This window comes from Mastigoproctus giganteus, chromosome 8, assembly GCF_048544385.1.
Source record: "Mastigoproctus giganteus isolate SK-2022 chromosome 8, ASM4854438v1, whole genome shotgun sequence".
In the NCBI taxonomy this organism is placed as follows: domain Eukaryota; kingdom Metazoa; phylum Arthropoda; class Arachnida; order Uropygi; family Thelyphonidae; genus Mastigoproctus; species Mastigoproctus giganteus.
Window position 1 is genome coordinate 168619596 of NC_143582.1, and position 27128 is coordinate 168646723.

At 36.6% G+C, this 27128-nt stretch overlaps 1 protein-coding gene across 1 annotated transcript in view; it reads right to left on the reverse strand.

The window, feature by feature from the left end:
• LOC150081998 (lysosome membrane protein 2-like) overlaps positions 1-27128 on the reverse strand; it is a 283555-nt gene that overhangs the window by 11027 nt on the left and 245400 nt on the right. Inside the window, exon 13 of the mRNA XM_090379893.1 lies at positions 24033-24157. Within this exon, the coding sequence (XP_090236019.1) occupies positions 24059-24157 (99 nt within the window). The 3' untranslated portion in view covers positions 24033-24058. The remainder of the gene's footprint in view (positions 1-24032; positions 24158-27128) is intronic.

The window sequence follows — 27128 nt, forward strand, 5'->3', positions numbered from 1 at the left end:
TGCGGGTACTGTATAAAGTGCCTGCAACTTCCCGGTAGAGGTTTGTGATCTCGTCTCGAGGGTGAAAACACCTGTCCCTCTTTTACGTAGCAGTACTATATACTGGATCACATGCAACAGTTGTGGTAGCTGCTATATGGGGGAAGGCTCTAGGAGGCTCCAGGACCACCTCATGAAACATGATAGGGCCAATCGCCTAGGTGACTCTACACACTGCAGTCACAGAGAATTTTTGGTCGATGCAACACTACCTTAATCTCAGTTGCGACAGTGAGGTGGTTGACCAATCCCATCACTATTTTTTTTTTTTTTTTTTGTTAGTTATTGGCGCATCGGCTTCTGTGGCCATAATGCACCTCCCAAAGTTTTTGTATTTTCTACTCTGATCCAAGCCCGAGGCGGGATTCGAACCCTTGACCATTGGGTTGCCAGGTAGGCACTTTACCCACCCGGCTAGCCTGGTCGGCTCCCATCACTACCATCACTGTCTGTGGTTAGAGTCACTATACATATCTAGTTGTTGCAACATTTCAAACTGCAATAGAGGTGTATGACTACACCCAATTTTGGAGTCTGTAGTGTTACAACATGACAAATGCTGGCAGTCAGCCCATATACACACTCTGTGCAAAAAAATCACCTAATTCTATGTAGTAAGTGATTCACCATTCTTGCATCTACATGCACGCTCTCTCACTCAGCACGAGCACGCACTGCTCATCCCATTCCTAATGTTTTTATATTATATTTATATATTTGTGTATGTATGTACTTATACAGCAGATGAAGATTGTTATTTGTTTGTTATTTGGTTTTTAAGAGCATTAGCAACTAAGGCCATATTGCTCCGGGATATGCGGTGGTCATTGAATGACCCTGAATGACCTTTCCGCATCCTCCGTATTTGGTGGTGACAGGCTCGAACCCCGGTCTAATCAAGAAGCGTGTGCTACGCACTGCTGCTCCTTCCCACCTGGCTACGGAGGCGCCTGCAGATGAAGAGATTTGTTATCTTGAAAGCTACTGCCATTAAATATACTTAGCCACTGCTTTTACTGGACGAACTGAATTTATTTCTTAGTAAATTTACTTGAGTTTTAAACTTGTTGTTCCATCAAGAATCTCACATATTGGGGATATCTTATCACTTGGTTTTAGGCATTTCAGTGATTGTGCCTAGTTTCCCACTGACAAAGTAGTGAAATGGGCTGTATGGACAATCACTTGCATTTCAAAGATATCAATGTTCTCTTTCATGGAGGTGTATATTTTGATGTGAAAACATCTATGGCAGCATTAAAGTAAAATCGAATTGTAACGAAATTTTCTTGTAATGGAAATGATGCAACTGATTGGTAACGAAGAAAGCTGACCATTTAGATTTTAAATTATGTTACTTCCTAAATGGTGCTAACGATGCTAACTCAGTCACTAATGTTGATCTGGTAGGTTAAGTAGTTGATTCAGTAGAGTACGTTCATACTAAGATATGGGAATGACGTCACTTCCTACAGGTCACTAACTCAGTCACCAACGTTGATTCAGTAAAGTAAGCAGCGAGTAGTAATATTATGCAAGAATAAAAGTTTTGAAGCCATCGAAGAAGCCTCTCATGTCGAAAAGGAATGAGTTCACAAACACAGAGAACGAAAAAAATGCAGACTTAATAAAATCTGCAGATTTTATTAAGGAATATTCTACCAACAATATTCTTTCACAGAAGACCATTTCAATGCTTAAAATTTAAATGGCTTTGATTCAAGAATGCAACAATAAAACAATCACTTCAACAAACAATAACTTCTTAGAGCAGTTTTTGGTTATGGCATCATACTAGTCTACAAATAGATTTGCTAACTACTGAATTGTAAAAATACCTATAAAAGTATTTTGAAGATGGTTAAAACTCGAGCTGAGGGAAATCGAGAGAAGTATGCAAGAATAAAAGCTTCAAAGCCACCAAAGAAGCTTCTCATGTTTACAAAAGGGAGAGTTAAAAAACATAGAGAACGAAAAAAAAAATGCAGTTTAATAAAATCTGCTTCTCAAGATTTTGATCAACATCAACCTTCTACATTGATTTCTCATCAAAAAGCTGGACCATCGACATCATGAAATTATATTCAAGAACTTCCTGAAGATTTCGATCCAGAAGATTTGAGTTCAAATGAACTAGGATTTTCAATTGATTCCTGAATCGGCTAGACAGAGTATACTGCAACAACCAGCTTTGATTACATCATACAAAAAGAAACAAAATCATATTTCAGCTCCCTCAGTGTATGCAAGAATAAAAGCTTCAAAGCCACTGAAGAAGCTTCCCATGTCGACAAAAGAACGAGTTCAACATATAGAACAAAAAAAAAAAAAAATGCAGAATTTAATAAAATCTGTTTCTCAAGGTTTTGATCAACATCAACCTTCTACATCGACTTCTCATCTAGAAGCTGCTTCAAAGTCATACAGGCTTTGAAGAATTTCAAGGATAACCTGCTGTGGGTCGACTTGCTAGAATGAAGGTTCATCAGTTTGCTATAGCTAGAGAAATTGATTTAGAAGTCATACTGATCACAAGAAGAAGTATGAGGTTTCGTTAACAACAGAACGATCTTGGCTAAACGAAATCATTTTCCACTAATACTGGCTTGCGCTATTACCATCCATAAATTTCAGGGAGGTACTTTTGATTCTGTAGTTTATGAATAAGAGAAATGTCACAAACAACAACTAGTTTACGCTGCATTATCTCGAGTTACCAATATCAATGATCTTTACATTATTGCTGGAAATGGAGAAAAGAAATTTTATCATGGACTGAGATACACTACATCCACTCTTGCACTTCAAGCTGAAATGACCAGGTTGTCGCATAATCTTCTATTTACCATGCAAGATACTTTTATATGAGTTCATCAGTAAACGACAAGATCTTTCCATTCTAACGTTAAATTGTCAAACTTTACGTGCTCACAGTGATGATCTCATTAATGCAATCACACAACAATCCAATTTACTTCTACTTTCTGAAACATAGCTAAATAACAAAGAAGAAGTAAGCATACCTAACTTTGATTGTGTCGTTCAATTCAAATGAGATGATCAACAAGCTGGTGGTGTAGCAGTTTATCATAGGAGAGAAATTCGTACTCATGTTGTTACTCCCCATATGGAAGTGATTCATTGACACACTGTTGGCAATTCCATGAGCATTAGACCTGTTGGAGACACTTGTGCAGCTGAATGCCTTCTTCCTGATGGTCAAGCGATATTGTCAGTAGTCATTTACATTTCACCAAACCAACAGATTGAACACATCATTGAATTCATCCATTTCATTTTACTTCCTTACACGATTGAAGGAGTTGCATTGTTACAACAATTTTCTCACAAGAAATGCGACCAGATATGAATAACACTTAGTGGAGATTTTAATGTTAATTTTGCAGATACTCAATCCAAACCTTTGACTGATTTCTTAGAAAATAATTTGGATTAATGTTAAATACTTCTAGATCTGTATCAACTACTGTTGTTTTTTGTTTATTGTTTTGTTTTTTTTTAAGGAGCATTAGCAACTAAGGCCATATTGCTCCGGGGATATGCGGTGGTCATTCCCTGACCTTTCCACATCCTCTGTATTTGGTGGTCACAGGCTCAAACCATGGTCTAATCAAGAAGCATATGCTACGCACTGCCGCTCCTACCCACCTGGCTACGGAGGCACCATCGACTACTATTCATGGAACTATAATTGATGCAGTGTTTCAAAGACATTTACAGTCTTTACAATTTCAAGTGTATTTATCATACTTTAGCTATCACAAACCAATTGCAAGTAAATTACCTATTGAATATGTATTGCAACCTCAAATTCATGAAACTGTCGAAAAAAAACATAAATGCTTTAAAATGTTAAATGTGTTCAGATTCTTTTCATACTAAACCCCTTTAACCTTGTCCAAGCCAAGAATGTTTTCACATAAAATAAAACATCTTTCATGCATACAGGGTACTTACGGTGTTTTTCTTTTTATTTGAGGTGCTGGTGAAATACTAAGACAATTTATGGTGCAATATTAAGGTACATGACGACTAAAAAAAACAACGTTTAATAGCTGCCACATGTTTGAGGTTTTGGCTTAAATTTACATGAGTATCATATACTCACTGAATATACTCATATACTCATACTATCGAAGTGAACAACTTTTATGTTCTTCTTATGACTAGCTCTCAATGGCAGAATAGTGGCTATGCCACTTTCCTCCTGTGTGGAAAGGTTCAGACTAAATATGTATTGTCTGGCTGGAGTGATTTACTTCTCTCTTGGTAAGTGCATTAATTTAGAGATTAAAAGGGACTTTACAAGTAGTGGCCAGGCAGGAAACACAGGTTTTTTCAGTTGGACAAAAAGAGAAAAACTGATCACAGAATATGTGCAATTTACAGATGTGATAAACCGATTCTTTGTTGTCTTTGATGATCACATGAAAATTGCGCTGCCACCTCAGCGCAATTTTCATGTGATCAGAAAGTTGATTTAATTTTATTATATAAAACATATATGGCAACTTATATGAATATAAGGAAGGGAGAATACCATCAATAAAGCATATTTTCTTGATTTGATTCTTAAGAAGCAGAACAAAAAAAGCCAAGAAATGTCCATCAACACCTTTTAGTATTCTTTAGAAGAGAAATCATCTCAGGAATTTTTGAGAGGGAACTAATATATTGTTATAGCTTCTTTCACAAATCTGTAATAATTTTTATTCTGAAAAATAAACTAATTGATTAATGTCTGTAAGGAATGCTGCTGTAAAAAATTCAAAATATCATAGCAATTAAAAGTAAAATTTAATTAAGTTTAAATAAGTGAAGGACATGTTTATTTATAATCTTTTCATTTTAAGCCATGAATATGCTAAATTATTATTAGATAAAAAACACACGATAATATGGAAATAAAAGAACTGATACTGCATAGATATTAAGAGGGAAAATCAATACACACTGATTAAGGACAAACATTAAAGTACAAATGACAACACTGCAATAAATAGAAGCCCACTTATCCTACATGATCAGGCTAGTATTTGGTTGGTTAACTAAAAAATCATCAAAAACTGTACATACGTGCATACATACCTTAAGAATTTTATTTGCTCCTAAAACACATACAGTCAAACTCATTTATAATGAGCACGGTTATAACAAGATTTTGGCTATTACAAGCAAACAGAGAAGAGTTGATTGGAAATTATGTATTTTATAAGCAACATTTCACGGTTAAAGTGATCATGGTAGTTAAGAGCTTCATGGGTATAATGAGCAAATCTTTAAGCAATATAACAAGCAGTGGCCAAACTTCTGTAAGGGGCAAAGATCCATTATTGCTTTGCCTGTTCATGGCATTTCCTCTATATCTTTCCACAACCCTGCTGACAGCAATTTATGTCATCACCATCACTAATTCGGTGTTGTGACTGGTCAGTTCCTCTAATGAGCTGTCTCCATCTTTGTCTCGCCTGTGCTGTTTGTTTTAGTTCCTCAAAATTTCGAAGTCCTGCTTCATCCAGCAACATCCCAATGAAGGCATTTTTTTGTCTTTTCCTTTGGGGTTTTCACTCCATGGTCCCCTCCATAACATCCAGAAGGAAAATCATGTCAAATCACATGGCCCACCCATCTGAGTCTAGTAGATCTTATTCTACCTAGAATTTTCCTTTGTTCTTGGACACGTCTTAATACTTCTACATTTGACACATTTTCAGTCCATTTATTTTTTTTCATTCAAGTCTCTTTGTAAGAATCCATGTCTCTGCTGCATATAGTGCACTGACCAGATATAATGCATGGGATGCATATAAATTATCAGGTGACACAGAAGCCTATGACAGATATAAGATTGTCTGTAATCAAGTCACAAAGAAGGTTAGGCAGGCGAAAGCAGATTACAAGAAATTTTTGGCAAAGGATGCAAAGAAAAACAGCAAAGAGTTTACATATGTAAACTCTAGAAGGAAGGGGATGAATCGGATGGGTCCACTTAGCATAGATGATTCGACTATTGATGATCCTGCTCAAGTAGCTGATAAACTGAAATGAGTATTTTGCATCTACATTCACACATGAGGAGCTATTCAAGGAGAGGAATGCCAGAAGTTTATCAAACTCTAACAGGGAGCTAAATGATTTTGTAATAACCGAAAGCAAAGTGGAGGAGAAATTTCTGAAGTTAAACTTAAAAAAGGCACCTGGGGCAGATGGAATCTATCCAGTAATATTGAAGGAGGCAGCAAGGGAAGTAAGCACACCCTTAGCCATAATTATGGGAGCATCCTTAGAGTGAGGGAGGTCCCCCATGGACTGGAGATGTGCAAGTGTAGACACAAATAATTATAGACCTATTAGTTTAACTTCTGTTCTGGGGAAAATAATAGTCACTGGTTAAAGAGGTGATACACGATTACTTAGACAAGACTGCAGTAATTGTTCAGATACAGCATGGGTTTGTTAAGGGGAAGTCTTGTCTAACCAATTTTGTTGGATACTATGATGTAGTCACAAAGGAACTGGATGCAAAAAATAATTTGATATTATATATTTGGATATCAGGAAAGCTTTTGATTACTGTTGCACATGGAAGACTGCTGTGAAAATTGGAGCAGTATGGCATTAAGGGCATTAAGTATGGCATTAACCAATTTTATTGGATACTATGATGTGGTCACAAAGGAACTGGGTGTACAAAATTATTTTGATATCATATACTTGGATATCAGGAAAGCTTTTGATATTGTTGCACATGGAAGACTGCTGTACAACTTGGAGCAGTATGGCATTAAGGGCAAGTTGCTGCAATGGATAAAGGGATGGTTGAGTGAGAGATGGCAGAGAGTGGTAATAAATGGACACTGCTCTATGTGGACTAATGTTATTAGTGGATTCCCCCAGGGTTCGGTGCTGGGCCCATTGTTGTTTTGTGTATTTATCAATGAATGTATATCAGGCTTAATGTTCAAGTTTGCAGATAGTAGTAGTAGTGGAATGTGATGCAAGAAAGCAAGTGTATGAGCTTATGCAGCATCAGCCAAAGGGGGAAAAAAAAAAAAATCACACCATTCCCTCCAAATGCCTGTCCAGTTCCTCCTTAAATTTATTTAACCTATCAACTTCCACAACGATATTTAACCTATCAGATATTTAACCTATCAACTTCCACAATGACAGATGGAAGTTTGTTCCAGCAATTAACCACCCGCTGGCTAAAGGCAAATTTCCGCACATCTATTCCACATCTGTCTTTTCTTAATTTGAATTTATGCCCCCTTAGGTTCGTAATCTGAACAAGTGGAGGAGCCTATCAGAATTCAGTGTGCTCAATCCATTCAAGGCCTTATACACCTCAATCAGATCACCGCACAGGTGCCTAGTCTCCAGCCACTGCAATTTGCAGAACTTAAGCCCCTCTTGGTAATAGGATCCCTTCATTCCCCTCACTAATCTTGTTGCCCTTCTCTGTACACGCTGAAGCAAATCGACATCCTTCCTAAAATGAGGCCTCCAGACCTGTACACAGTACTCAAGGCGTGGACTGACCATTGCTTATACAGAGGGACAATCTCCTCCTTTTCCCTGCTATCAAAATTCTTATATATCATTGACAAAACCCCATTACCTGCCCTGGCAGCCTGTCTGCACAATTACTCCCAGGTCTTTTTCATTTTCTACCACCTTAAGTGTAGTACCACACAATTGGTACGTTTCTCTGGGGTTACTTCTACCCATATGCAGTACTTTGCATTTGTCAAGGTTAAACTTCAGTTGCCACTTCTTAGCCCATCTGCCCAAATTATCTAGATCCTGTTGCAGTAGCACACTGCCATTACTGTCATTAACAACCCTGCCAACCTTTGTATTATCTGCAAACTTCGACACTAAGCCTGATATACCTTCATCATTATCATTGATAAATATACAAAACAAGAGAGGACCCAACACAGAACCCTGGGGGACTCCACTAATAACATTAGTCCACGAACAGCAGCACCCATTAATTACCACCCTCTGTCTTCTCCCACTCAACCATCCTTTTATCCATTGTAGCAACTTACCTTAATACCATTCTGCTCCAATTTGTACAATAGTCTTCCATGCGCAACAGTGTCAAAAGCTTTCCTGAAATCCAAATATATGATATCAAAATTATTTTTTTGCATCCAGTTCCTTTGTAACCACATCATAATATCTTATCAGATTTGTCAGACAAGACTTTCTCTTAACAAACCCATGCTGTGTCTGAATTATTGCTGCAGTCTTGTGTAGATGATCCTGCAATGCATCTTTAACCAGTGACTCCATTATTTTATCCGGAATATACAAGAAGTTAAAGAAGTTAAACTAACTGGTCTGTAATTACTCGTGTCACCCTTCAAAGAAGATGATACAAAGGTTGGCAGGGTTGTTAATGACAGTAAAGAATAGTTAGGCAGATGGGCTGAGAAGTGGCAACTGAAGTTTAACTTTGACAAATGCAAGTACTGCATATAGGTAGCAGTAACCCAAGAGAAACATACCAACTGTGTGGTACTACACTCAGGGAGGTGGAGAATGAAAAATATCTGGGGGTAATTGTGCAGTCAGATCACTGATTGCACAATTACCAGTCAGTGATCTGACTGCACAATTAGCTGAGTACTGCAAACAGGCTGCAGAGCAGGTCATGGAGTTTTGTCAATGATATACAGCAGACTCTCGATTTACCGGGATCGGATTAACTGGGACACTTAAAGACTTTAAATTAAAAAAAAAAATCAATCAGAAATCATAAAATTCAAGTAATAACTAGAATAGGTATAAACAGATGTTTTGTAAGTCGTAAATATGCGACAAGAAGTGGTATTATAAGTCGTCATTGGGAGATTAGTGTTCCTATTATCTTGCAATCCCCTCTGTCTTCACAGCTATCACTCAAAAAAAAAAAAAAAGACCAAATGTTTAGTTTGTTTTAGTGCATCGCGTCGATTGCTATATTCCATCGCACTGCAAAAGGACAAATTTTGTTTTGTTATTTAAGTCAGGGATGTCGGGTTTTTTTTTTTTTTTTTTTCTTTAGAAATCCAGAAAATGATGGGTAAACACAAGAGTTGTGCTTTCAATTAAAAAAAAACTTGAAATTATTCAAAAGTTTGAAAATGGTGCAACTGTTAAATCACTAATGAACTATTATAATGTTGGTAACCAAACCATACGTAACACTGTAAAAAATAAAGGGAAACTATTAGATTTAAAATCGACATTGTAAAAAATAAAAGGCAGCATTGTAATGGACACGCGAGTAATGTGTGGTAAATTTTTTCGTTTTTTATCTATCGCCATACTTTTTACGTAGGTTGCTGAACATTTTTTGAACAGTAAGTCCCCGACTTACATTATTTATATATTTTTTTATATGACTGCAGATTTCAGCGAAGGGGGACACACACACACTTCACCTACAGAATTCCAGCTATCGGTATTATCGCAAATGCAATAGGATCAAGTTCACTACCCGTTTATAATAGATTGAGCTAACAGAAAAGCCCAATAACCTGGAAAGTGCAAATTGTTTTTATTGGTTTATGGCAGAGACCTTCAGAAATGAGCTTTAGTAAAATGTGAGCTCACGTGGGGTGATAATAGTGAGTTTTTGCCTTAACCCTGTTCTTTTCGGAAAATTTAATTTTGACTGTTCTCATGGTGCCAACTAAGAAAATAAGTAACAGCGGTACTAATAAATCGATCAACAAAAGGAAAGCAATCAAGTTGGATGAAAGCCGAAAATTAAAATAATAAGGATGTATGAAACTGGTCAAACATTAACAAGTATCGTGTAAAATTTAGTGGCAATGGTGAACACAATAAAGGAGAAAGACAGAATACAAGAAGCAGTGAAGTGATCGGCACCAATGAAGTCAACTATAATAACCAGGGCTACGAAATACGTATCAGTTTTTACAGTATAATAACATGCGTTTTTTTTTTTCCTTTTACCGGCTACTTCACCGCTGTCCCCAGATAAAGTTTTTAATTGAACTAATTAAAAATACAACTAATTAATTGTAATACTAATTACACAACAAATTTCCAGTTAATGCGATCTTTTTTTTTTTTTTTTTTTGTGATGGTGGAAAAAGATTTGAATTGCGCATTAAGCTTACCGTGCGTCGAACAGGCAATAAACAAATGTTTGCCTGCTGCCCGCCTCAGTGTGTTCCATCCACCATCGGAAGAAGATGTGTTACTTATATGTCTCCGGCTAATAAAGTCAATGTAGACTTGCATTTACAAATTCAAATTTTTAAATGAGCCAGATGAAAATGTTACCGCAAAGAAAATAACGGTAAAAGAATTAGATGAAATCTTTTGTATCGCAGAGAACCTCAAAAGGTTTAAGGTTCCCTGCGATATTTATTTCATCAGGGTCAAGAGAAGATTGTTGTCGGCTATCAGAAATTGATTGATGACAAGAGAAAGTCAACAGTTCTGTTTATTAAGTAGTTAGGTCCAAACAACTTAATAAGAAATACTGAAACTGTGAACTACCTCAAGCTAATAGTTTGCGCGGTGTCCAACAGATGTCGAGTATCGCTGTTTCCCTCGAAAATTTAAAATATTCCGTGGCACACAGTTTGGGAACTGCTGTTTTATGCAATAAACATTTAATTCCATAATTATTTTCATTCTTTTACATTGTATACAGTTAAAAAGTTATTTAAAAGGTATTTTTAAAATTCTTTATGGACATAAAGAATGGCTTTAAGGCCTTGAATGGGTTGAGCATGCTGAATTCTGATGGGATCCTTCCACTTGTTCAGATTACGAACCTAAGGGGGCATAAATTCAAATTAAGAAAAGACAGATGTAGAATAGATGTGCGGAAATTTGCCTTTAGCCAGCGGGTGGTTAATTGCTGGAACAAACTTCCATCTGTCGTTGTGGAAGTTGATAGGTTGAATAAATTTAAGGAGGAACTGGACAGGCATTTGGAGGGAATGATGTGATTTTTTTTTTTTTTTTTTTTTTGGCTGATGCTGCATAAGCTCATACACATGCTTTCTTGCATCACATGCCACTACTACTACATTCCAGAAGGTCAAAGACCAATTATAATTTTTCCTATTGATTATTATATTCGATTAATGCATTTCCGTTTTGTGCAATGAGCAAAATGAATTAATCACGTTAATCGAGGCCAGCCTGTATATAACTATATTTCTTCATCCTTCTGAAGATATTATGTAGTTTTTATAATTTTGGCATATCAGGGATATATTAGCAATATTTTATTAGTCATGCCCGAGTTACGTAAAACTTGACTTATGTAAGAAGTCCTGGAACGTATCTCTTACGTATGTCGGATCGCAGTATTTTTGGATTAACAGGGAAATCGATTATCTGAGAATTTTTTTTTTACCATCTATCCCGGAAAATCGAGAGTCTACTGTATAGGAATTTTGCTAGCAAAGACAAGGAAGAGATTCCTTGTATAATGGTCAGACCACACTCTGAGTACTGCATACAGGGTCTGGAGGCCTCATTTTAGGAAGAATGTAGAGTTGCTAGAATGAGTACAGAGAAGGGCAACAAGATTGGTGAGAGGAACAAAGGGGTGGCCTACCAAGAAAGGCTTAAGTTCTGCAAGTAGCCACATCTGGAGACTAGGCACCTGCGAGGTGATCTGATTGAGGCATATAAGGCCTTGAATGGCTTGAGCAGGCTCAATGCTGACAGGATACTTCCACTTGCTCAGATTAAGAACCTGAGAGGGCATAGATTCAAATTGAGGAAAGACAATTGTAGAATTAGTCAAGCTCCATGGTTTATTTTGAATTTAGATAGCGCAATTTGGAAAGTAAGCAATACCTCGTGTCTGTAGATTAACCATTCGTAACTTTCTGCCATTGTTATACGATATGTGTGCTAGCGTAAGGTTTAACGGAAAACTAGATAGCGAGTATAGTAGTATCAATTAACAGGTAAACTTTATTAATCTTATTAAATTTCATTGTCAATTAAATTGTACTTTTTGAACTAAATAAATATAACGACCTAGTTATTACAAACGTAACATCATAAATTAATACATATAAGTTGACAGGGGATAAGCAAGTCGTATAACGTAACTCGGAGATAATACTCAATACCGAAATACATATATATAAAATTATAACTGCATTGGGATATAGGTTTAGAGTTATATTTTGTATTGGAATTTTACTGAACTTGAATAGAAAACATGACTCAGACCAGAGCAGCAAAGCAAAAGGCTCAAACTAGGGGAAGTGCTGTGGCTCAGGGGAGAACTGAGGGGGGGGAAGTTGTCTTCTGAATCAATCACAGTCTATTGAAATGTTTAAAAAAGTTTAAAAATGTTTAAAAACGTTTAAAAAAGATGGAAAGTGAAATGTTTCAACAGATGAATGTTATTTTAAATACAGCTTATTAGACTGCTAAAAATAATAAATAAACCATTCAGCAACATGAAGAGCTGTTAAATTATGCATGCAAGCTGGGCAGTAATGTTCTAATGCAATAGGGCAACAATAAATGGTGCGCAGAATTTCTACAATTTACTGCTGAAAAAATAAGAAATAACATTATCACTGAAGTAAAAAGGAGTCAGTTTTTTGTATATTAATTGATGGTTCTATTGACAAATCTACAACCTAGCAAATGACAATGTATATGAAATATTGTAAGGGAGGCAATGTAAAGGAAACATTTGTAAGCATAGTTAAATTAAAATAATGCTACTGGAGAAGGATATTTTGATGCAGTTCAAGAAGGATTCTGTAAATTTGGACTACACTGGAGAGACACTGAGCAGTTGGTAGAATTAGGGGTAGATGGAGTTGCAAGCATGTTAGGCAGTGTTAATGGACTTGCAGCACAATGAAAAATGAAGTGAAACATTTGATTTCTGTGCACTGTATAGCTCATAAATTACAACTGTGTGTTGAATTCTGTGAAAGATGCTCCTTACATTTTGAAATAGAAGATTCTTATTGGCCTTTTTAAATGTTATGGAAGTTCTCCAAAAAAACTTCAAAATTTTGATAAATCTTTGCGAAAATTTCAAAAATCGAATATATTAAATCAAGTTTGATGGGTTGCCAGTAAAACTGGAGCTCTTACATCAGTTCTTGCTGACTGCAGCTCATGTGTTGTCCATATGAAATCTATTGTACAATCAAGAAATAGTTGAATATAACCACTGCAAGGGATTTCTGAAGGTGCTCAAAAATTTTAGGTTCTTACTAATAGTACACTTCTTACTGGATTTCCTTCTGATTTTTAAAAATGTGCCCTAATTTTTCAGTGAGATAATCTTCTACTAAGCCATGTAAAATTGCATGTGGAAGGTGCAATATATTCTTGGGAGAAATTGAAACAAATATTAGGAGAGGTAGAAAAATCTTTTCTTGATAACACATCTATGTCTGGAAAATTTCAAAAAAGTTGAATTATCTGGAATATCAACAGGACAGAATTAAATTAATTAAATCAGATATAAAAGCTTTTTGAATGACAGATTTTTGGACAATAATCGCTGTAAAGTATCTGGTGCCTGCTCTGTATTCAATACTGTTTTGTGGCCATCTGGCTGATTTAAGAAATTATGCTGATTATGAAATTAAGATGCTCACTTGCCATTTTCATCATTTGATATCTAAAGTTTTGCTTGAAAATGCAACGGAAGCTATTCTTAATGAAAGGTTGAAGTTAAAGTATTATGTAAGCATTTGAAACAAGAGGATATTCTAAACTTCAACAGCATCATGCAAAAGGAGTTTTAGCATCATGAATTTAATTAAATCCAATGAGATCCACATTACAGTAGTTTAGAGAGCCTCATGACAGTATCAATTAATGGACAAACAATTGATTTCTTCCAACCAGAATGAGCTATTGACAAGTGGCATTTTTTAAATAAAATGTGTTGTGTAAAGGACCATTCAAGTAGCAAAAATTACAAATGTATGATACGAGTATCTATATTATCAACAACTAATGCTGTTATTACTGTTCATCTTATTCTTATTAGGGCTTTATGTCATAAAAAAAAAAACACCTTTTTTGGGTGGTGAGTAGAATTTTACATAACCTGCCAAGAACTGCATATACACACATATAATTAGATAGTGTGAATCAGAGCTGTAATACTCAATATGTTCTACGTTGATATAAATATTTGTAAAATAATAAGAGGAGTTTACCTCAATATAGTACACAGAACACTTTCGCATGATACTCTCCAGAAATTAAAACGAAAAAATTGAAAAACTTACATTAGAGTAACAAATAATTAAAAACCAATTTAACACAATTAAAATCAATTAAACAACATTAAAAATTCATTTAACACAATTAAAAATCAATTTAACGCAATTAAAAATATTAAAAAGAATCTAACGAAAATATTCAAAACGATTTTCCTTCCTGAAGCTGACAACACTTTTCGACCATATGTCGTGATCACAGGAATGAATTTAAGGTTTCATGTTCAACCCTATTCGGTAATTTTCATTCCTGTGATCACGACATATGGTCAAAAAGCGTTGTCAGCTACAGGAAGGAAAATCATTTTGAATATTTTTGTTAGATTCTTTTTAATATTTTTAATTGCGTTAAATTGATTTTTAACTGCATTAAATGGATTATTAATTGTGTTTAATTGATTTTAATTGTGTTAAATTGGTTTTTAATTATTTGTTACTCCAATGTAAGTTTTTCGATTTTTTCGTTTTAATTTCTGGAGAGTATTATACGGAAGTGTTCTACATACTATATTGAGCAAACTCCTCTTATTATTTTACAAACACACATATAATAAAATAATACAAGTTAATAACAGTTATGAAAAAATGTGCAATATCTTACACAGAATATGGATGAGATAATGCATCATTCATAATTCATGTTTTTATGCTACACTTAAATTCTTTCTTTGGTTTTACTTTCACAGCTCAAAATAATTGTTTTATTAAAAACTTTAAATGTATAAACTTAAATAAAATTTAAACTATTTTGTACTTTTGGACAGAGGGTTCATAGTCCACATGCAAAATAACCATAATAGCTAGAGAATTATAGAGGCTAATGCAGCAGTTTCTCAATTTTCTTCTGCACCTGTATCTATTCTCACAATTTTCTTGTGATGCCTGACAACTGAGTTAAAATAAATTTATTGAAATAAATAAATAATATATACATAAAATACTAAAACAGAGATATATAAAATAAAATAAAATAAAAGTGTTAAAATACAATAAGATAAAAGTGTTAAAATACAATATGATAAAAGCGTTAAAATGCACAGTAGCTTTTGAGATGAAGTGCCTCTTCATCAGCTTAGTCAGTGAATGGTGTACTCCAGTATATATTGTTGGTTACAACAGCAAAAGTCAGCTGAGCATGATCATGTATCATGAGTCTGGTGTCAGTAGAACAGAATTGCATACACGCGATGATTGCCAATGCTCATCGCACTGCTAAACAGTACATTCCATAATGGGGTGCAAGTGCACTCCCCTAGTGTGATTCATGGTACTATTACTGCTAGCTATGCACAGTGTCTCAAGCCATGAGTGCTGGCGGTAATCATGTGTATTGTCAATGATTTCAATATCTCTTCAGGGATCAAGATTGTGTTGCTCAACCCAATAATGCTTGGCAACTGCGGAGTGTTCAAAATTAGCGATCGAAGAGCCACCTCATGTTCAGTTTAGAAACCCGATCTTTTAATCTTCTACCAGACTCACCTACATAACACCCCCCACAATCTGGACACATAATGCGGTATACAGAACCACTCCGTAGGAGAGGAAGAACAGGTGTTTTCACCTTAGAAATGATAGGCTGCATTTTCTCAATGGAAGTTGCACACATCATACATGACGGCAACGCAAAACCTAACAAGATGTTCCGATACACCAGATTAGCATTAGCATTAGCATTAGTAGAGGCATTTGATGCAAGAAAGCAAGCTTATGCAGCATCAGCCAAAAAAACAAAAAAAAAAAACCACATCCACTTCACCCCTCTGTTCGTTCAAAATACCTGTCCAGCTGAGCCTTAAACTTATTTAGGCTATCAACTTCCATGACAAGGGATGGAAGTCTGTTCCACCAACCAACCACTCGTTGGCTAAAGGCAAATTTCCACACGTCTATCCTACATCTGTCTTTCCTCAATTTGAATTTATGCCCTCTCAGGTGATTATTCTGAGCAAGAGGAAGAATCCCATCAGCATTGAGCATGCTCAAACCATTCAATGCTTTATACACCTCTATCAGATCACCTCGCTGGTGCCTAGTCTCCAGACACTGTAATTTGCAAAACTTAAGCCTTTCTTCGTAAGAGCACCCCTTTGTTCCATTCACTAATCTTGTTGCCCTTCTCTGTACTCATTCCAGCAGCTCTACATCCTTCTTGAAATGAGGCCTCCAGACCTGTATACAGTACTCTAGGTGTGGCCTGACCATTGCCTTATACAAGGGAATAATCACCTCCTTATCCCTGCTAGAAAAATTCCTATATATCATTGACAATACACCATGAGCTACTCTTGCAGCCCGTCTGCACTGCTCAGAGAACTTCATATCTGCCTGCACAACCACCCCCAGGTCCCTTTCATTCTCTACCACTGTCAGTGTAGTACCACAGAGTTGATACGTTGCTCTGGGGTTGCTGTTTCCCATGTGTAGTACTTTACATTTGTCAATGTTAAACTTCATTTGCCACCTCTCAACCCATCTGCTCAACCTTTCCAGATCCTGTTGCAGCAGCATAGTGTCAGTAGTGTCCTTGACAACCCTGCCTACCTTTGTATCGTCTGCAAACTTCGACATTAAGCTTGATACCATCATCAATATCATTTATGAATACAGAAAACAATAATGGACCCAACACTGCGCCCTGAGAGACTCCACTAACATTAGTCCACGACGAGCAGTGTCCATTGATTACCACTCTCTGTCTTCTCCCGCTCAGCCACCCCTTTATACACAGCAGCAATTTGCCTCCAATGTCACACTGCTCCAATTTGTGCAGCAGTCTTCCATGTGCAACAGTATCAAAAGACTTTGATACTGTTGCACAGTACCCTGCATCCAGTTCCTTTGTGACTGCATCATAGTATCCAATCAAACTGGTCAGGCAAGACTTCCCCTTAACAAAACCATGCTGTCTGAGCTATAACTGAATTCTTGTCAAGATGATCCTGCAGTTCTTCTTAACCAGTGCTTCTATTAATTTTCCTGCAACAGAAGTTAAACTGACAGGTCTATAATTACTTGTGTCAGCCTTTGATCCTCCTTTGTGAATGGGGTTGCATTTGCACATCTCCAGTCTGTGGGTACCTCCCCTGAGTCCAAGGAAGCTCTCATAATTATGGCTAACAGATTGCTTACTTCCTTTGCTGCCTCCTTTAATATAACTGGATAGATCCCATCCATCCCAGGTGCATTTCTTGTATTTATCTTCAACAATTTCTCCTCCACTTTACTCTGAATTATTACAAGATCATCTAGCTCACTGCCATTGTTTACTTCATCTATGGCATTCCCCTTTCTGAATAACTCCTCATGTGTGAATGTCGATGCAAATATTCATTTAGTTTGTTAGCTACCTGAGCAGGATCATCAACAGTTGACCCATCGATATCAAGTGGACCAATCTGATTCATCCTCTTCCTTCTAGAGTTTACATAAGTAAAGAACTCTTTGCTGTTTTTCTTTGCATCCCTTGCCAAGGATTTCTCGTAATCTGCCTTCGCCTGCCTAACCTCCTTTGTAACTTGGTTACAGATCAACTTGTATCTATCATAGGCTTCTGTGTCATGTGTTAATTTGTATGTATCCCATGCATGTTTCTTCTCTGCCATATGCCTCATCAGTTCATCTGACATCCATTTAGGCCTAAACCTTGAACAATATTTCTTAGTTGGTATGTAAAGCCTAGTATCTTCCAAGATAAGTTCTTTGAATGCTTCCCATTTTGCATTTGCTGTTGGTAACATCATCAGTTGGTCCCACTGTATAGAATTTAAATACTGTCTCAGTCCATCGTAGTCGCCTTTATGAAAGCAATAACCCTTCCCTTTACCCCTAATGGTAGTTACCTCTTTGAGTAAATCCCACTTCAGCACACTGTGATCACTGCCACCTAGTGGTTCATTTATCTGCAGATTCTTAATGCATGAAGAATCACTGCTGATAATTAAATCAAGAGTATTCCTCCCTCTAGTTGCCTTCCGAACATGCTGATGTAAAAATCAATCATCCAATATCTCCACAAAAGCCTTGCTAGTGTGTGAGTGACCAGCCCCCAAATTCCAGTCAATATCTGGGAAATTAAAATCTCCCATTATAAGACTCTCTGATTTACTGGCCCACTCTATTTCCCTGTACAGTTTCTTATTATACTCATCAGAGTCATTAGGCCTATAGCACACTCCTACTCTCCATTTTGATCTCCCAATGCTTATGTCACACCAAACTGACTCGACACTGCACTGTCCAGCAATGTCCACTGGCTTCACTTCCTTAGATTTTATGTATTTCTTAACTAATAGCATAACCCCTCCTCCCTTCCTATCCAGTCTATCCTTTCTGTAGACGTTGTACTCCCCAAATTCCAGTTCTGCCTTCCTTATATCTGTGTGACACCAAGTCTCTGATATCCCAACAATATCTGCCTTTGATGTTTTGAACAATACCTCAAATTCATCAAATTTATTTACTAAACTCCTAGCATTGGTGTACATGCAAGTATACATGCACCTATTTCTATTCTTAGCTACCCTAACACAACCCATGTGTTTACTTGTACCGCAATGACTCCCAGCAGTCTCTGAAATATCCTGAATCTTGTTTTTCAGGCTTCTACTCATTCCAATAGAAGCAGTGCAAGAATCACTTTCACCTCTGCGAGTGGCTACTGTTAATCTATTCGTCTTTGTATCCCCCCAAGCTAGCAGTTTTCCGACCAACGTAACACTGCCTCGATAGCATCAGCAAATATTCTTGCGCCCTTTCTATTTAAGTGTATCCCATCCCTGTAGAAGCAATCTCTCCTGTTAACAAGTACAGTCCAGGCTGAAAAAAATTCTACCCCTTGAGCCTTGCACAATCTTTCCAGGGCCGAATTGATCGACAAGGCTCTCATCATATACTCCCTCCTATCGTGTCTGGGCAGAATTGCAGACACTTTCAAATTCAACCCTATTTCACAGCTTGTTTTCAACAGTGACCTGTACTTGTTAAGCAATTCTGCCGGTCTCCTACTCTTGATATCGTTAGTGCCAACGTGTACAACTATATCACCTTTTGTGCCCTTAAAAGATGATATCTGGTCTACAACGTTATCAACCTTTGCCCCTGGCAGATAATAGGGGGCATAGGTGGTAGAAATAAATCATTGACGCAAGGAGGATTAGATTGGGCAACAAATTCGTGAGCCTGAAGCTCACATCTATCTAGAAACTGAGGTGAGATGTGTGACTGCAATTTAAAAGCTCCACCCTAATTTTGGAAATCTCCAATTGCCTGACACCAATCGAACTAGAGTGCATCCAAGCATGAGAAAATAAGGTGCGAGCAGTACTACGCAAATGACCAGGGGCGAACACAGACCCATAATTGGTAAATTGGCCTGTGCACTTTGGCTTCCTAAAAATGGAAGTTACAAAATGCGAACCCATGCGTTGGACTAAAACATCCAAAAAAAATAAGAGTATTATCAACCTCTAGTTCAATCGTAAACTGAATGACAGGTGCCAGGGAATTGAGATAATGCAGCAGTCAAGATTCTGATCCCTGAGGGACAATGGTGAAGATATCGTCAACATAATCACATCAGCGAGTGATAGGAACAGGGAAGTTCAAGAAAATCTGACTCTCAAGTTCTTCCATGGCAATATTGGCCATGATAGGACTAACAACGGCACCCATAGCTGTGCCCTGTATTTGGCAAAACAGAGAGTCATTGAACATGATCATGCCCCCCCCCCCCACTGTTAAACACAGACTGAGAGCGGTACAAATATCAACTGTATAGAGCAAGGTTCTGTCTCCCAATGTGGTATCCCTGCTCGAAAGACGTCTCGCACAGGTAATAGTCTGTTGTACAGGAACAGAAGTGAGCAGAGAAATCACATCAAAGGAGACCATAACCTCATTCTCAGAAATAATAAAATCTTTAATAATACACAAAAAATGCATACTACTGGAAACAGTGTAAACAGTTTTCCCAACAAGGGGTGCTAATAACTTGCCAACATATTTAGAAAGTTCATACGTAGGTATATGACAACAAGAAACAATGGGCTGCAAAGGAATATCAGGTTTATGGATCTTTGGAAGCCCATAAAACTGCGGGAGTCAATAACCTGTCGCATGAAGCTTCCAGTAAACGTTCTTAGTAATCTCGTTAGCTAAAACCCAAGAATGCACAAGTTTATTAACTTTAGATTCCAACTTCTCCAACATTTTCACAGGGGAGTCTTGCACAGTTTCATAAACCTCTTGATCCTGCAATAGAGCGAGGGCATTACGAATATACTCGGACTTGTCCGGGACAACAGTACACCGTCCCTTATCTGCAGGCAAGGCTACAACAGTGTCGTCTTTGCACAAAGAAGAAAGACTTACCATTGACATCATCTGAGGTTGTTACTGATAGGCCAGATGTGTTACAAAATAGAATCTGCTTTAAAGCGAATTATGTTAGCAGTCTCTTCAGGTAGATTTTTAGAGATGCTTCAACAACCATAGCCAAATGTGTGATGGAAGGTTTACAAGGAAGGACCGCAAACTTCATGCTTAAGGTTAAGAGATCACTTTCCTCCTTAGATAATTAGGTAATTATCTAAGGAGCAAAGATAATTAGATAATTAGCTACTCAAATTCAAAACAAACTGTGAGCTATCTGTCATGTGTGTGTGTTCCTAGCAGTATATGCTTCTCGTAATAAAGCGTTAAATTTATTCTGCTGAAGTGCACGATATGCTTCAGTCACACACATATGGCTTGAGAACACAAAAAATGAACCACCGTAGAAAATATAGGAGGAGAGACCAAACCTCTTAATTCCTGCATGAGCCTGGATTTATTCATGATGATCCTTTTCAATTCTTGATGAACACTACTGATCCAGTTTCCCAAAGTTTTCAAACCAAAGCCAAAACAGGCACACCTCATACCAACTGCTGCAATACTGGAGTACACCATCTTGACTGCCAATATCAGTTCCCTGTCATTCAGTTTACGATTGAACTAGAGGTTAATAATACTCTTCCTTTTTTTGGATGTTTTAGTCCAATGCGTGGGTTTGTGTTTTGTAACTTCCATTTTAAGAAGCCAATGTGCACAGGCCAATTTACCAATTATGGGTCTGTGCTTGCTCCTGGTCATTTGCATGGCACTGCTTGCACTTTATTTTTCCGCACTTGGATGCACTCTAGTTCAATTGGTGTCAGGCAATTGGAGAATTCCAAAATTAGGGTGGAGTTTTTAAATTACAGTTATCCATCTCAGGTTCTAGACAGATGTGAGCTTCAAGCTCACAAATTTGTTGCACAATCTAATCATCCTCATGTCAATGAATTTATTTCTACTGCCTACATCCCCTATTATCTGGGCATATCAGAATGTCTTGTTAGGATTTTGCATCTCCATCATATATGATGTGTGCAATGTCTGGGGAGGAAATTACAGTATCATTTCTAAGGTGAAAACACCTGTTCCTCCTCTCCTACAGAGTGGTTCTGTATACTGCATTAGATGTCTGGATTGTGGGGGGTGTTATGTAGGCGAGTCCAGCAGAAGATTGAAAGATCGGGTTTTTGAACAAGAGGTGGCTCTTCGAACTGCTAATTTTGAAAGCTCTGCGGTTGCCAAGCATTCAAAATTAGCAAGATTATTGGGTTGAGCAGCACAATCTTGATCCCTGAAGAGATATTGAAATTGTCGACTATTCATGTGATTACCGCCAACGCTCATGGCTCGAGGCACTGATTATAGCTAGCAGTAATAGTACCATGAACTGCACTAGGAGAGTGCACTTACATTCCATTATGGAATGTACTGTTTTGCAGTGCGATGAACCTTGCCGATCATCACATGTACGTAATTCTGTTCTATTGAATTACGCCGCAACATTTGTATACCAGACTTGTGATGCATGATCATGCTCGGCTGACTTTTGCTGTTGTAACCAATAATATATACTGGAGTACACCATTCACTGACTAAGCTGATGAAGAGGCACTTCATCTTGAAGTTACTGTGTATTTTAACACTTTTATTTTATGTATATATTATTTTTTTATTTCAATAAATTTATTTTAACTCAGTTAGTTGGTCGTCGCTAGAAAATTGTATGATATGCAACCCGAAGCTCAAGGCCTGTTTTCCAATGTATCTATTCTGTTTGTTCCCATATGTGTTTATATGTCGTATTAGGTGTGTTAGAAATACCATACTTTTAAATTAATTCCTGTATATGATGTATAAATTTTATATTTACTGTAAATAAAATATGAACAAGCATTTTTTAATTTTATTTTTACAGAAAAAAAAATTTTCTTATAATTTAATGAATTTAAAATTTCCCAATGTAATTCTAATAAGCAGAATCCATTGTATATACAAATCATGATATAAATCAAAATGAAAATAAATTTTGCAATTTATTTTCATTTTGCAAATAAATTGCAAAATGCAAATTTTTCATGCTGGACTTCTAACTTTCTCATGCATCAAATGTTATTAAACCAGTGAAATAATACTGACTTGATATTCCATAATATGATAAGGACTGGAATATTAGTTAATGACTGGTGCCTTAACAACTTAGATAGGTTTTGGGGTGGTCCAATAAGTGGTGCTACATTTTAATGCTGCAAAATGCATAGTTTTTCACTTGGGAAAGTAGCATTCTCAAAATACCTTAATATACTTGGAGGGATTGATTTACACACCATAGAAAAGAAAGGGATTTTGGGCACTATGATCAAAGCAGATAAAGTTCTCTGTAGTGTGAAAGGGGGGGGGGAGTTGTAACCATTGTGATTTAAGAATGATTTATTGAACAACTGCATCTAGAGATAGAGGAGTATCCACTATATAAAGCAATTGTGAGACTATTTTTGGTGTGTCCAGGTATGAAAGCTGCACCTGAAGAAGAGATATCAAGTTTCTTGAAAAGATCCACAGATGGGCAACATAATTGGTGTGATTGGCAAAAGGGTAAGGTTAGTAATTTCAGTGCTCACACAGGGAGGGACTTTGGGTATGTAAGCTGGTTTGGTTTGGTTATTTGGGTTTTTTTTTAGGAGCATTAGCAACTAAGGCCATATTGCTCCGTGAATATGCGGTGGTCATTCCTGACCTTTCCGCATCCTGTATTTGGTGGTGACGGGCTCGAACCCTGGTCTATAACAAGAAGCGTGTGCTACGCACTGCTGCTCCTTCCCACCTGGCTACGGAGGTGCCTACGGATATGTAGGCATGGTGACTAGGTACCTTGGGAGGAGGGATCTAGCTAATTAAGGTTTATAAGGCTCAGAAGATAATAAAATGTAGGTCAAATTTATAGTAGTAAGTAACACCAGATCAAATAAATGAAATAGATCAATAAATCAAACTAAGGGGGGGAGGGAATCAGAGACTGGATTATATGAGTTTTCCTTTAGCCAGCAAGATGGAACAGTGGTTGGGTGAAATTCTTGGAGAAATTCAAAGCAGCTAAATTAGGTACCTATATGAAGAAGGAAATATCTAAGTAGTTTTTGTTTTGTTTTTTACTGGTATAGCAAAAGCCTAGTTTCCTGCACTGTATGGCCAATGTTATACTAAAATGGCAGGGGTGCACTTTATGAAGATATGGAATATCACCTTTTGTAAATTATAGAAAATATTTCAACATGTATTATGGGAGGGGTAACTTCAATATCTACTACTACTACTAAAAGAAAGTTTACTCACCATCAATTTTCTTTAAGAAACTTTTACTACTTTTTGATGAGGTCTTTATTTTCTTCTGATGGAACAGTGGTCTCAACATTTGTATACTGTACATTGTATGCTTTTTTACCCATGATTTCTTTGTACTGAATGATAAATAAAATTTATTTTTGCTAAGTATTAACCTATTATTATTTAATACAATATTTATTCAACTAAAAAAGACAATAATAATAATAATACAATACAACACCAGTTTTATTCAACATAAAATTTGCATATAAAATTTGTCACAATTTTTTTCTACTTAGCAATAAGTTTACATCTTAAAAAATATTTACATGCAAAAAAATTAGCAAAATATTAACAAAATATAATAATGATGATAAGGACCTTTTTTTTGTAAAAAATAAGCTTCTGGAATATGGTGAAGATCAATAGCTGTGGAATACTCCACCAAGGGGAAAGGGGTCTGAGGGCCCTCCCCCACGGTGAATTTTTTAATAATAGTGCCAAGTACTCAAATTTAAGGCTGTTTTCATATTTCAAAGTATACACAGTATTGTGAATTGGATAAATTTTATAGAAACTTAATGAATATTATTAATTCACTTATTAATTATCAATTACAACAAGAAACCAAAATGTTATAAACATTTCCACAATAAAAGCATATTTTCATTATATTCTTTACTAGACAGAAGACGTGCAGGAGGTCAACTATCTGTGTCATATATTAGTAATAATAAATAATTCTTATTTTTTCAGTTTACAACTTCTGGAATGGCATTCTGGTGCATTTTCCTGCAGGTAAAAAACTTGATCCCTTTCAAATGGGGAGAGAAAGAAAGGATTAAACCTCTTGATTCTATCTTACATACACATATCAGATAATGCACTAAGGCATAATTTTAATATGCAGTAAACTCATGAAGAGAGCAAATGAAGATTACATTACTTTCATGTTGTAAAATCCCTTACAATGGCTGGCCTTGCATTTTTGAATACATAACACTTCCCCAAAAGACTAGTTACTTATTGTTGGTTTAGTGCCACCACCCAGACAGCACTGCTTTGAGAATTTCTATTCTCTCTTCAGTGGGCTGGTACACACTGTGACTGTAATAGTAGACAACCTGGTTTGTTTGTTATTTGGTTTTTAGGAGCATTAGCAACTAAGGTCATATTGCTCTGGGGATATGCAGTGGTCATTCCCTGTCCTTTCCACATTCTCCGTATTTGGTGGTCACGGGCTCAAACCACGGTCTAATCAAGAAGCGTGTGCTATGCACTGCTGCTCCTGCCCACCTGGCTACGGAGGCACCTAGACAACCTGGAAGTGGTCTCTCTATTGGTCTCTCTCATATTTTCAAAATATGAGAGCCCATAGGTGTGAAATTATGCACCTTCTCACTGCAGAAAGTTATTAATACATATTGGGTTATGCAGTAAGCATTTTAATATGCATACATAATATGCAGTAAACTCATGAAGAGAGCAAATGGGGTTTGCAATACAGAATTTTTACTACAGCATCTCATATTGTGGAATCCTACCTGCTCACTTTAGTCAGAACATTCTCAAAACAGTGCTGTCTGAGTGGTGGCACCAAACTGCAAAAATAGTAACAATAGTCTTCTTCTTGAGAAGTGTTACTTATTAAAAGGTGCAAATCTAGGCAATTTGTGTAGGATTTCACAATAGGAGATGTTATAGTAATGATGCCATATTGCAAACTTTACTCTCTTCATGAGTTTATTGTGTACTGCATATTAAAATAACACCTTAGCACTACCCAATATGTATTAGTAACTTCAGTATCAGTCAGAGACCTAAATGGGCAATAAATGCATCACATTCCGTCTTAAATTGTAAACAACAAAAAAAGGAAAGAAAATTATTATTCTGCAATTTCATTTTGTATATTTTCTTACTAAAAATTTTAGCTTGCTAACAGAATAAGCATTTTTAATTTTAAAATTCAATTTGCTTAAAGTGTTGATAATATAGAAATAATAAAGTGTTTCATATATTACATACTTTCTATGTTATCTTATTATATATCTCTATATTATCTTAACAAAGTATTTTTGATAAAACAAAAAATGTTCCTAAAACCATATTTGTTCAGGAGTGTGAGATTTACCATAGGATTCCTTTGTGATCTAAGAAAGTATGTTATGGGAATGATTGCATTAACTGCACAAAGAATGAGGTGCTACCCAAAAGTTCCTGAAATTTAAATGTTGCGTCGGAACTACGTCTAGTAGGGGCTTGTGGTGCTAGGTAACACTGGTTTGGAGGTTGAGAAGACAAAAGAAGATATTTGTTGACATTAGTCTTGAACTTCCGTCGACTGTAATTTTCAGGAAATACATAAGAAGGAAGGTTGTTCCAGAAAACGGCAGTTGAATGAATAAACGAGGAAGATGAAAAGTCAATTCTGTGAGTTTGAAGTTGGAGAGAAAATGCATGTTGGCTGGTGGCGGCACGTGTTCAGACTGTTTTGAAAGAGACAGTGGGAATTATAGAAGCCAATTCAGAAAAACAGTGCCCATGGAAGTATCTGTAGAAAAGGCATGCAGCAGAAACAGTACATCTATGAGACAGCGAGTGGAGAGGCTCTGTTAGAGATGAGTCATTAATTAACCTAACTGCCCTCTTCTTAATGGAATCTAGAAGCCTGAGAGAGGTTTTGGGGGCAGCACCCCCAGATGTGGAAATAATATTCCATGGTAGGGTAGATTTGCGATTTGAACAGAGTGAACAGCTGTTTGGAAGAAAAGTAAAGGCGAGAGCGAAAGAGAAAACCAAGTTTTTTAGATGCAGAAGAAGCAATATTTGTAATGTGCTTGTGCCAAGAGAGATTAGAAGTCAGGGTAATCCCCAAAAGAGATATATCATTTTGCCTAGAAATCAGAGTGTCACTAAAGATAAGCATAGGAGCAGAAGAATCCTTTTTGTGAGATATAAGACAAGGCTGAGTTTTAGAAGGGTTGAAATCAACTAAGTTGTCTTTGCCCCACTGGAGAATTACCTGAAGATCGGCATTTAAGGAATTGGTAGCAGATTTTCAAGAAGTTGAAGCTGATTGAGCAGGACAAGGTTTCTCAAAAT